Source organism: Dendrobium catenatum, unplaced genomic scaffold, assembly GCF_001605985.2.
Source record: "Dendrobium catenatum unplaced genomic scaffold, ASM160598v2 fragScaff_scaffold_963, whole genome shotgun sequence".
Classification (NCBI taxonomy): Eukaryota; Viridiplantae; Streptophyta; class Magnoliopsida; order Asparagales; family Orchidaceae; genus Dendrobium; species Dendrobium catenatum.
Window position 1 is genome coordinate 774,306 of NW_021319425.1, and position 14,029 is coordinate 788,334.

Sequence of the window (14,029 nt, forward strand, 5' to 3'; positions counted from 1 at the left end):
GTCGGGTCAACCCGCGAACCCATTTAAAATCAACTACCCGCACTGCCCCGTCGCCTGCTTGCGCAAGCCAGCGCGGCCACTCGCGCACCAGTTTCGGGTCAACCCGTGTCGGGTTGGGTCAACCCGGCAACCCGCCGAGTCAGGTCTGGGTTCGGATATCCGACACGTTTACCTACTCGGGTCGGGTTAGGATCAACCCGTTTGAACTCTGGTCATTTTCTGGTTCGACTCGAACCCGACCCGTGACCCGAAATTAACACCCCTAAACATGACCATCACCGAAGCCCCCAGTAAGAGAAAACCACCAATTGACAAGACTCCTTGGCTTTCATAAGACTATCCAAGAAAAGAATGGTATGGTGTAGGACTTTGCTCATCATTGTCCAGAAAACTAAAATAACAAAGCCAATCAATAACCAATAAATTCTACAAGTATTCCATACAAAAGCATCCAAAAAAACTGCAGCCAGTAGAGCACAGATTGCCATAGGCCTAAACCAAAGGCAGCATGACCATCCCAAAAGCCCCAAGGCAGAGAACACCAATTAACAAAACTCTTAAGTTGCCAAAAGGCTATCCAAGAAAAGCATGGAATGCGAGCACTCATAACCCACAATGCACAGAGTTAACCAAAACACCAAAACTAACCAGCAACCAAGAAATTCTGCAAGCATTAAACCCAAAATTTTTTTTAAAAAAATCATTCCTTGATCTGATAAAGAAAATTAAATTTCTTAATTTTTGCACGAATAACATAAATGATATAAGCTTTAATAACTATCGGACTCTCCCAGGAAGTAGTAAACCTTTTCTTGTTCTTTTTCCTCCAAAGATAGTAAACAACACAAAAAACATTGAAAAAGTAGAAATATTTTTCATTTAGATTGAAATGCTGAATATTATCCAAGAAATCATGTTTGCAAAAGATTAGGCCTATGATAAAACTTGCCAAGCAAAGGGAGCAAATCTATAAGAATCGAGAAGGTGTAGTCACATTCAAAAAAATAGATGGGCATGAGATCCAGTACTGCTAAGGCTAAAGGAGCTGGAGGGGAATGCCGGAATTCCCCTTTTAATTAAAAGATCCGCACATTTTAATCTTCTCAAAACCGTCATCCAAGTATAACAGGTGAACCAAAGAGCATGCTTCTTATGCCAAATAAACTTACACCAATCCAGATCCTCCAAATTAGATTAGAAATTAGTAGTAAAACTTTTTAACGAGGGGTTGGAGGAGCCATTCCAGATTAAAGCCGGTTGCTCCTAAATATTTATATAGAAAATAATGGCCTTAACACAATCTGGAAGGTAATCCAGAAGAGATCATTGCCCATTTATGATGAAGTCATTCACAGAGAGATGAGTCAGCCTATTGGAGTTGAAAGATTTAGATAATATATAACATTTACACCAATGATCCCAAAGCATGGAGTAATTATAGTTTGGGGCAACATCAAGACAGATGGAGTTTTTAATGCTCTGAGCCGAATGAGATATCAGTTTCCAAAATTAGGAAGCAAATGAAAGAGGTGGCTTCCAAGGGGATTCAAATTTAGCTCTAAACCGAGTGCCCAAATTAGCATTAAAGTTATACATACGTCAAATGAAAGAACAAACCACACTATAATAAATAGAATCAAAAGAAGGAAGCCCCAAACAACCTTTACATTTCAGCCTAGTCACAAACCTCCAAGAAATAAAGTGTAACTTTTTTTCCTTAATTTTGCCGTGAAATAAAAACTTTGAGCAAAGTATAATTTTATAGGATACGTTACCCTAATTTTTATGTTATCAACGTATCATTGAACCAAAATCCTTTATTGGCCTCTGCTTTCTACTGGCTCAGAGCAGCGGAGCTTCAGGATTCGTTCACGTCTCCGGTGGCGGTCTAGTTCCATATGGCAGCCTTCAGCGGCGACGAGACCGCCCCCTTCTTTGGCTTCCTGGGCGCCGCGGCTGCTCTCGTCTTCTCCTGTATCCCTAACCTCCAGCATGTTCGTTGTCCTTCTATTTTATCCCGATCTGGATCTAAAAGCATCTTGTATTTGTGGCAGGCATGGGGGCGGCGTACGGCACCGCGAAGAGCGGTGTGGGCGTGGCTTCGATGGGGGTTATGAGACCCGAACTGGTGATGAAGTCGATCGTGCCCGTAGTTATGGCCGGGGTGCTCGGCATTTACGGTCTCATCATAGCCGTCATTATCAGTACCGGTATAAACCCTAAGGCCAAGTCCTACTACCTCTTTGATGGATACGCACATCTTTCCTCCGGCTTGGCTTGCGGGCTCGCGGGCCTCTCGGCAGGCATGGCAATTGGGATCGTCGGTGATGCGGGTGTCAGGTAACTTTTTTTTTTAATTTTAATTTTTTTTTTTGAGTCCATTGGTGAAGAGCTCTTGTCGCTGATTTATGCTCGAGGTCCTTACTAATTGTCATGAGATGTTCATATGGTCATAGACACAATCATTCCTTTTAGGGGCGAACGCCAGTTATTTAATTATATTGGTATGGCGTGCCATCCATTTGATAGAATGTGAAGCAATGTAGTTTGGTTCATTTGTTCATTTCTTGCACTCGCAAATAATAGCTTTAATAGTTATTTGTGGAGTAACCTGCAAACGATATTATTGTCTTTTTTCTTTACCTTCCAAAATATTAGATCTTGCTCAGATTAATTTAAATCAAAAGGTGTAGTGATTTTCTGCCTAGGATTTTGTTCTAGGAATTCTTAGTTAGTTGTTATAATGTATTGTCCCCAAATAGCCTTGGGGTCGTGGGGTTTGTTATGTTTTATATGTGATATGATATAATGCACTGAAAATGTTAAGTTTTATATGAATTCATCTTGGACAAGATTGAGCAACGCTTCTTATTACTACCAAAAGATTGGATCTTCCACTACTCGTAGTGATTTCTGCGGACAATTAGGGGCATATAGCTTAGAGAATAGTGCTAGTTAAACAACTAAAGGCAATATTTGGAGTATCATCATCATCTACAGATCTACTACTGCAACAACCTTAGCCTTATTCCAACTATTATGGGATATCATATCCTGTTAAGTGGATATTTTAAAATTAACCACATCAATTAATTTAGTATTATATCAACCATTCCAATTCTATTTTGGTTGTATAATTTTTGTTTGTTTTCTAGGCTATCTCACATGGAACTAGTTACTTGGGTTTAATTAAATTTTTGTTTAAACAATACTATCATTGTTTCACAATTCACAAGTGATTTGTTGTGCTAGAGATACCTTATTAATCTTTTTTGGGCTTCACATTACAACTTACTCTCTGGAGAAGCGTTGCATGGAGGACCTTTACTTAGGAGAATACTCTCTGTTCCTAGTTTTGTGCTTTCCATGCTGCACTCTTTTAGAAAAGGCGACCTTATTGTATATTTTATCCAAAAACCATTTATTGAACCAGGTAGTTCATTTGAGTTACAGTTACCAGATTGTCTGGTTTTCTGGCTTGCTAATCTGTAGATTGTGTACTTGTAGTTTTTTTTTTTGCAGGAGCATTAAAGCTACTGGTGAAATGATGCGTGCTAATTTAATAATTTCTACTTTGTTTATGATGTTTTATATAAATGGCAAATTTTTCGCATTGCAATTAGTCCTGCATATTGACAATAGATCATCAATAAACCTTTTCCCTCTCTTACGATGTCTTTATTGTTCTAATTTCTTTTCTTCTTCGTAAGACTTTTTATTCTGTTGGATCATTTAGCTCTCATATTCTTCTCTTAAGCTACTTAGTAATAAGTTTACCAAACTAAATGTGTTCTGGGCAAATTCACCCTAAAATATCTTTTTTTTTTAATTCCAAAGCTGTTTGGAGTAGCTCTTCTATTTCCTTGGGTACTTTGTCTGAATGGATATGATCCTTATTTCTGGAATTACAAATTAAGTAGAAGCCTTTTAGACGAGGTATATGATAGATTGGGCATATGTTGTTTTTTTTTATAATTGTATTGTTTATGTTTTTTAGAGAAGGTATTTAATTTTTCTGTAAAATGTGTATGGGAAATCCTTAACATTCTTTGTGTACCCTCTCCATAGCTTGACCATCATAGAAAATGCACTTATGGAACAGGCCATCTATTTGTATTAGAGTATAAACAATTTTATTTCTTAAATCTACTCAGCATGACATAACATTATCAAAGGAATCCTTAGTAGGCTAAGCACAATTCCTAGCCTTTTTTGTTTTAGGGATTGCTTGTAAATTGAAAGAATATTTTACAAAACAATGTTTTTTTGGATTCCACTTTTTGGTCGAGTGTATTTAAAAAACCAACATGGATTCTGAACTTTCTCTGTCTCCCCAACCTAAGAAATTCATTTTCAAATACAAAATGTGCAAAGTGAAACCAGAATGTAGTTAGTGCAACTTGTCAATCTTCAACATGACATTGGCTACTGGTTATTTGGTTGGACCTTGCCAACTCAAGGACGTTGGCAGTTGATGACCCCCCAATTAACTCTTTTATTTTATTAACTCATCATGCTTCAACAGACTCTAAAGGTTTTAGTGGGCCCTGTTAAGTCTAAGAGAATTAATTTGGTTTCATATCAGAAAGATTTATTATTGAATTTCATTTTAAAAATAACACCAAATATTACTTAGAAAATGATGAATATATAAATATGACATGGAGAAAATTAATTTTTCAATGTATCTTACAATTAAGTTATGAGATAGTATCATAGTGTTGGTTTATGAAAAAATATATTAGTATAAGAGAATCAATTTGGTTTCATATCAGAAAGGCCTAAGACATTCAATGATAAAGTATAGAGCAAGTAAAATGATATTTGTATGATTTTTTTTTTTTACCTTAAGAAGACATTTGATTGAGTGTCATAATAATGAATTTTGTATACTTTTAGAAAAAATGTGTCAAAAGTATATTGAAATTAGAAGAGAAATATATGATGGAGCATGTATTTGTATTAAATTTAGTTATGGAGTGACCAAAAAATTAATTATATTTGAATTGTATTAAGGATGAACATTGAGTCCATATCTTTTTTATTGGTCATGGAGATGCTTAAAAAATATATTTGAAGTGAAGTGCCTAAGTATATGTAATTCACAAGTTTTAATTGGTGATATTGCTGCTGAAATAGTGGTAAGTTATTGTAATTGTGAAATATTTAAAACATAAAGGACTTATGATGAGCAAAGCAAATATCGAATATATGATATCTTATTTTGATGGGTAAGATGTTAGCAATTATCATTCAATACTATTAAAAGATAAACCGATACCTTGGTGTAATAGGTTTAGATAAATTGGATGCATTGTACAACAGAGTAGTGATGAGTATTATGTGATGAGAGAATATCATGAAGATTTAAAGTTAAGTTTTATAAAATTACAGTTTTATTGCTTTGCTATGTGGTTTTGAGTATTGAGTAGAAAAAACTTGATGATTGCAAACTGCATGCCAAGGAAATGAAAATGATATGAGAGATTATCAAAATTATGAAGAAATAAGTTTGGAGGGATTAGCATTTATTGATGGTTAAAAATTGATTTTGATTGTTTGTACATGTCCTACAAAGAGCACAAAATATGTTTAGTAAATTGTTAGATATAATTAGTATCAAAGGATTAGGAAGAAAAATATGGAGTGTAGGTTTAACACCTTATACATTACTCAACAAAAATGAATTAAAAGTAAGGGTTTATAAAGCTAACCTCAAATAGTTGGGGCACTGTTAATGTTGAATTTTATGTAATTTCATATAATTCTCTCTCCATAACTTGTCATGTTTCAAATCTCACCGCTTGTTGTGCCATGTTTTTGGATCTCACTTGATAGCTTGCCATGCCAAATTTGGTTTTTGGTCTATTGTTAGGTTGATGAATAAACTTACGAAACAATATATCTACCCGTTTTCATGATTTTGCCAACATATATTTGACAAAAATCTTCATTTGTATTTAACCCTAATTTTTTGATTTTGTGCTTGTTTTAATGAGGCTGATGTATTGGTTAAACTCTAATGCGGTGAATAATACAAATAAATTTTTAAAATGACCATTGGATTTAGATTTAATTAACTTTGGATCCAATATAGATAGTAAAACAACAAATAAATGAATTACAACAAACTTTATTAGCTATCGTTGTATGCACAAGCATAAGTTTGGTGAGCCAGAGCACCATGATATTTTTTATAAGAAAGTACAACAAGCAGTAGAGGTTCAAGTCCGATGGAGTAGGGGCAAAAAAAGATTGATCGTGGATACGATAAGGATTCAATAGTCAACCCTCTTAAGGAGCGAATAATATGCTTCTACATTCATAGATAATTTCAATAATTAGGTTGGATTTGAATTTGAAAACAATCAACTCTTTGCTTTTAATAGTAGATGTTTTTAGAGGAAGGGTCACAATTGTGGGGTTGTGATCAAGAAAATATAAGTTATCTTTTGTTTTCTCAGCCCCTCTTGGAGCAACTTCCATAAAATTTCTAGGGGATTCTTTTCACGGAGCACAAATCCCTCTTCCTTAAAGATTGAATAAGAATCTCGAGTATTTTCAAGATGCAATACTAACTTTCATGGTAACCTAGGGATTGGGAATTAATAAGGAAATCTCTTTATTTATGATATGAAATTGCTAATGAAGGCCTAACCATAGAAAAATGTAATCAAGTCGAACCATAATAATTATTGGAAGTAATTGAGAATGCTTTGTTGCATAAAAATAAATTAATACATTTATGAAAACAACAACTTTATATTTAATGGATAATGTTTTTTTACATCACTGACTTTTAGACCTTGTATAGTTAGACTTTATATTGGTGGGACTTTTTGCATTGGGTGTGCTATACAAAAAATTAAATAAGAGTAATTAAGAAAACAAATAGTAAGGAAAATTTATGTTTGTGAAGGCGATGTTGATCTCTATCCATTGAGTAGATAACATATTTTTGGTGTTGTATTGGTTGTTGCTTGTGATGCCATGTTTGAGGCTCATTCCTTTTTTTCACCATCACATGTTCGGGCAAAATTGTTGTATAAACTCACATTCCTTAGTGAAGTCCAAAGAAAGTAAAGAAATACAAGAAAAAAATTGCTAGTTTTAATATAGTAGGTAGAGTTACTTGATGCATGCATGCATATCTAGTGTACCCAGAGCTTCTTATATATGTTTAATTGTACTTGAAGCCCATATATTAATGGAATTGTTCATGGCCAAATATTCTATTATTTACATCGCATGTGAATTGAAGCAATTAGGGATTATACCTAGTAATGTGTAGGAGTCAATACTCATTAATTTATCATTTTAATTTTGAGCTGATGATGAGTTCTTAATTTGTTGGAGATACTAATACCACACTCTTTAGGTTTATATTTGGTTTTATATCTATCATTAAAAGAGAGAGAGAGGGAGAGAGAATCTCATCAGGTTCCATCGCTTGAGCATGCTTTTTAACTTGCATTAGATTTTGAACAAATCTCAAAAAGAATTTATATCTAAGAGGGCTATTATATATTCAGGAGTGCATTGTTTTGTCATGGCAGTTAAGCTTAGCTCATTACACCTTTTGCATCTAATGTATTAATAGTATAATCAATGAGGAAACTTAGGAAAATCAATTGCATGTGGATTGAAGATTTTTGCCAAGGCATGCTCTAATGGTCATTAAATTGGTCGTTATGCTAGTTAGTGTCCTAGTGGGAACTTGCATGATCTAAGGGTCATTAAATTGGTCATTGTGCTAGTTAGTGTCCTAGTAGGAACCTGCATAATGAAATTAATGATTATGAAGATGTTTATCAAGTTGACGAGGATATTAGTGATGTTTTGGTTGCTTTAGTCGATAATTTTTTGAACATTATGTATTGCATCATAGCTACACAATAGATTGAATTTGATTGGTAGAGAGTTGCAATTTCTTAAATCTATTTCAAATATGGGAAGAAATTTTGCAAGCTTAAAATTGATAGAAGTTGTATCATTGTTGTGTTCATGTTTACCTCAAACCATTTGAATTTGAGAGCTAGATCACATCCTCAATCTTATAAAAATTTAGTGTTCCCACTGAAGTGAAAAAAATATTTGAATATTGAGCAAATAATCATTTGAGAAAGATTATAGGTGCGAGGGTGTGATTCATGCTTTAATATTGTGGATTTGAATAACGTGATTGCTAGAGTTGTGTGATTTTAGAGTCATTTAACTTATTGAACTTTTTGATAAATTACCACCACTAAAGGATATGTAATGTGCTATTGATGTAGTTCTTAGATCATAATTTCTTAATTTGCAACATTATAGAATGAATCCAATAAAACATATTAACTTAAGAGGCAAGTTGATGAATTACTTAAAAGGTAGTTTATTATGGAAAGTATGAGTGCTTATGATGTACCTATTTTGTAGTAAGAGAATTTTTGTGAATAGTAGAACCATTAATCAGTTCACCATCAAATACATATTTTTATACCTTTTTTGGATGACATGTTGGATAATCTAAAATTGATTTGCAGAGTGGGCATCAAGTTAGAAGAATGGAAGATGAGGAATCAAAAACTATTTTTAAGATTAAAGATGAATTATATAAATGGTTGGGTGATGACTTTTGGTGATGAATATTTTTAAGATGAAGACCCAAAATGATTATTTGAAAAGTGATTGAAGTTTTACAAGCTGAAAAGTTATGTTTGAATATGGAGAGATGTTGGTTTGAAAAAAAAAAAAAAAACTACCTAGGTTTTATTATGTATGTGGATGACTTATCTGTTGATTCTGAGAATGTTAAAGCCATGAATAATCGATTAACACCAAATATGATTATTGGAGTTTTTATTGTTTGGCTTCTTTCTAGATATATGATTTATTAAGGGATTTGGTTTTGGTATGATCCCATTAACAAATTATTTTTAAATTTGAGAATTCAAATTGGTTAGTTTGTTAATTATGATTTTGCTTAAATGAACAAAAAGACTTATCCATGCACTTGTGCTTAAGTTGCTTGATTTTAATGAAGCGATTGAGGTTTCTTATTATCCCTCGGAATAGATATTTGAGAAGAATGACATTTTATTCCCTTCTTCACCGAAAAGTTAAAATGAGGCTAAACAAACATATTCAAACAGTAATAAGGAATTTTGAATTTGGGCAATTGACGAAGCATATTTAATTATCATGCTTTAAAATATTTGAATTTTTAAAAGAATTTAAGCAATAGGTGAAACTTATTTAAATACAAAGCAAAAATAATGAAAATATAAATGAAAATCAATGCAAAACACACACAAGAAGTTATAGAGTTTCACCCAGTTGATGGCTACGTCATAATTTTTCCGTTGTAGATTTCTCTCTGATTTGATTGTGGATAATTGTAATCCTAATTTCTCAAATCTCGATATAAGACGAATCCCCTCTTTAGAAAGCAAAATCTTGGGCAGCTGAAATTAATCAAATTCCTAAAATTCCCTTATTAAAATAACCATGCATATCATGTATCTTTTGGGGCTAAAATTGGGCTCCACATTTTAACAACTAAGTGGATTGGATTTGTGCTTGATGTTTATTTATTGTTAAATGAAATGTTAGATATGATAACAAACTAGGTGATGCCTTGATTAGAGTTATTGTCATTCTACATACAATAAATGTAAGGCGATTGGTTTTTGATAGTATGAAAGGTGTGTTCACTTGTAAGAATTTTCGTGGGATTTACGAAGACTTAAATAGCAATGAATCATCGAGGAATTTTTTATCTTTGAGAATTACATGCCAGAGGCATTGTTCGAGAATTTGGAATGTATAAGACAGTTGCAATGACTAGTAATATAATTATTTTTACCAAGTTAGAAAGGACTTATAAATGCCTTATGTCAGTTTGATAAAGGTAGGAGACATTATACAGAGTTTTTTTGAATTTGCTAAGTGTAAGAAACATGCATAGGATTATATACACCTTTACTAATTCTATAGGGAGGATGCTAAAATGGACTGTTTTAGGTTTACAACACAAACTAAGTAAACATGATTATATTTTTGTAGTGATAATTTTTTATTTTTCAAAAAATTGACAAGTAATACTGTAATAACATATCATAAAACTATCAATTCATCTCATATTGCTAAATTGTAATTTAGTGAATTAGTTAAATTATATGGTGTACCTAAAATAATTATTTTTGGTCAAGATGCAAAATTTATTAGTTATTTTTGGAAAACGCTTTTGAGGAATATGGGAGCACAACATAAATTTTTAGCCACTTATCATAAACTGATGGTCAAAAGTAAGTGGTTAATTAATCTTTAAAGGATCTGTTATACTATCTAATAAAAGATCATGTATCTAGGTGCGATTTGATATTATTTATGATCGAGTTTCCATAACAATTTATGTAATAATAGGTCTATTAACACAAGTCTATTTAAGATTATCATTAGTTATCAGCGTAGGAGCGCCTATAGATCTTATTGGCCCTACTTATAGAGTCTAGGCATAGTACACAATTGGACAATATATGCATAATCTGTATGTGAATGCTCGCATTAAAACTGGCTATTAATTGTGATAATTACAAATTTTTTACTGATTTGAACATGTGATATGTGGAATTTAATTATGGTGATAAGGCCATAATGTGCCTAATTCTAGAAAGTTTTCCATTTGAAACTTTCAGTAGTTGTTTGATAGCTGGATTTAAGCAAAATTTATCGAAATTCTGTTGAATGTCAAAATTACAAAAATAATTCTTATTGATTTTTGAATGATGGATTTGCTAAATCTGATAGTTTGGTAGATTTATGAGTCTTGGATGAAAGAAGTGCACACAGAGAGGGAGGGGGGACAAGAACGAAGGTTGCTTTTGATAGCTAACTCCAATTAGGACTTGAATGTTTTTTTTAGCGATTGCTTTGATTTATCTTCTTGTATCTTTCATTTAATTCGGGGCCCTTTCTCTTTTATCTAGTGAGCTCTTAGTGTGCTTCTAGGGTTTTTGCTTTTACGCTTTTCAGTGGACCAAATAGGGAAGTTGTTGGGGCTTGTAACAGAAGGGCCTTTCTACTTCATTCCTTGGTGACTAAAGAAGCTTTGGATGGCACTATATATAGCATTAGTATAATTTTAGTTGGTTTCAGTTGATTTTGTGCCTTTGATTGGTGATTCCACTAAATATCCATTGTGGCTTTCAAGTATGTCATTTAGTCTTATTTATTAATTCACAGCTACTCAATCAAATAAATTAGATATAAATATGTTAATTAAAAATAAATTAGCATTAATAATTAATATTAATTAATCAAATAAAAGTTATTATATTAAATTAATTAAATTAATTTACTATTTAATCATTACTGGAATATTATTTATTCTAGTTATGGTCATTTACTTCATATTTTCTGAGGGAATAGAAGAGTAGTGGTGTTTAATTGTTTTTATTCTTAAATGTCTAGGGACTTTAAATGTGGGTAGCTTGTTTGTGAGTGCTCGTTGTTGTTGTTGTTATGTAATATGTTTTAATTTTATCATTAATGAGCACTATTAAAATTCTATTTGAGCTAACGGACTTAAATTGTGAAATAAATAACCAAAATAGCTCATCAAGATCTAATCATATATAATCTTTATCATGTCAAATAATTTTTGTGATTTAACTGCCTTAGAATTTACTAAACTCTACTTGAGTTAAAATCCTACTTGCAGCTAAACAACCCCTTAATAAATCTAATGCAAGAAGAAAAAACCATTTAAAATTTTACATTGTATTGAACTTAATGCCTACAAATTATAATTTTCAGGAAATAATTATAAAATTGCGCTTTTCAATTCCTTAAACCAACCAAATTCTTCAAAAAAGTGCGGATGACAGCAATTCTAATAAATAAATGATTGGAAAAGCTTCGGAATAATTGAAAATGAGGAACTGTGTTATGACATTATAGTTGACTGTGTTATGATAACCATTGCTCTTGATTGCCAATAGGGAGAGATTATTCTGTGCGGAACTAGAATGCACAGTATCAGTGGTACCGAGCCAGGTATATAGTAGGGGGTGATGTGGCACATTTTAGTTGGTCTCCGAACGGCGTTCGGCGTCCGCATAGAATAATTTCACGCCATATTATGACTTCAAATTCTGTTATGAATTTCCATAATCCTTAATGTGCAGCTGTAAATAACTTCGTTCTGATTGTTTTTACAGAGCCAATGCACAGCAACCAAAACTATTCGTTGGAATGATTCTCATTCTTATTTTTGCTGAAGCCTTGGCCCTATACGGCCTTATTGTCGGCATCATTCTTTCATCCCGTGCAGGTCAGTCTAGAGCCGACTAGTTGAAAAAGACAAACTGTTGCTTGATATTCGCAGGTCTGCCTTTTTTATTTCCTTCCCTCTGGCACTTAGTGCTTAACAAGGCTATTGAACCAAACTCGGTGGTTCTATTTTCCGTAATAGAGAAACAGTAACGGAGGTTCTCGGTTTGTAACATAACATATCATATATAAGTGTGTAGGGAACGCCCTTCTATTTATAAATTATTGTGTAGGAATATAAGGTTTAGCGGTGTCTGATGATAAGAATGGCGGTGCTTCCACAAGGATGGTGTTTTGATTTTATCATAATTATGGACCACTCATTTATGACAATTATTATCTTATTATTGTTGGATGGTGTCATAATACTAGAGAGCATAGATATTATATTTCCAAGAAAATAAGATCAAAAAGATTTTTATTATATGTTAATTTGGAGAATGTTTTTTTTTAACATTTCGGTCAATTAAGACAAAAGCATATATATCACATACACAAGATTTCACTTTAAAAAAATTTTAAGTGATTGTTAAAGCTCTCAATTAACACCTATTGAGCTGTGTGGAGAAATTCATTGTGGTCTATAATAGAGAATTGAGAGATCGGGCATGTGGCTTGACGGTTGATTGAAGACCTTCCTCCCGATCTCTCCTTGCCTCTCCCGGGATTTGCATGAAAGAGTAATGCTTTAGATTTGATATGTCATCAAAAATTATCTTGATCATGCATGAATCTTAGTGCAAAATCAAGTTGGAAACTTCCGAATTAAAATTGGGATCATCCGAAATTTGATTTCAGCAAACTTCTAGTCGAACCAAGTGTCTTGAGAATATGAACCCAACGACACCAAATCCAACCCGATCTGAGCCAAAACAGGTCTAAATCAAGGGTTAGAAGCACTATTTCCAAACGGTTTTCAAACATAATGTTCTTATAGTCGAATCGAGCGGCTTGACGAGAAGAATCCAACGAGCCTTGGATCATCGAATTCCAACATCACTAAGACATTCAAATGTCCATCAAACGACCCATGATCAAGGGATTCAATATTGGTTGTCCATCCAATCACTTCACATTTACCCTTGATTTTTCACCTATTTACGGGCCATGCAAGTCCAAAAATCTATAAATAGATCCATCATTTTTTCTTAAAAAGGGATCCAAGCAAGAAGAGAATAAGAGAAGAGAAGGAAGAAGAGAAGGAAGATAAGGAAGAGAAGGAAGAAGCTCCTCCTCGACCACCGTTGGAGTTTTGTCAGACCACCACATGAGGCCCTCGCCTTCACAGGACCACAACCTGAGGCCTTCGCCTTCGTCGGACCACCACCTAAGGCTCTCTCCTTCACCTGACCACCACTTGAGGCCCTCGCTTTAGCCAGACCATCACTTGAGGCTCTCGCCTTCGCCGGACCACCACCGGAGACCCTCGCCTTCACCGGACCACCACTTAAGGCCCTCGCTGTAGTCGGACCATCACTTGAGGCCCTCGCCTTCGTCGGACCACCACTTGAGGCCTTCTCCTTCGCCAGACCCCACCTGAGGCCATCGACAGACCACCAATTGAGGCCTTCGCCTTCGCCGGACCCCACCTGAGGCCTTCGCCAGACCACCAATTGAGGCCTTCGCCTTCGCCGGACTACCACATGAGGCCCTCACCTTAGCCGGACCATCACTTGAGGCCCTCGCCTTTGCCGGACCATCACTTGAGGCCCTC

General features: G+C 34.1%; 1 protein-coding gene across 1 annotated transcript; it reads left to right on the top strand.

Annotated features, from left to right (window-relative positions):
- The first annotated feature begins 1,789 nt into the window (after positions 1–1,789).
- Positions 1,790–12,648, top strand: LOC110100583 (V-type proton ATPase 16 kDa proteolipid subunit). The gene is made up of 3 exons (XM_020828151.2): positions 1,790–1,974; positions 2,055–2,340; positions 12,204–12,648. Exons 1-3 carry the CDS (start codon positions 1,899–1,901, stop codon positions 12,334–12,336), a joined length of 495 nt encoding a protein of 164 aa, XP_020683810.1. The 5' UTR covers positions 1,790–1,898; the 3' UTR covers positions 12,337–12,648.
- The last annotated feature ends 1,381 nt before the right edge of the window (positions 12,649–14,029 follow it).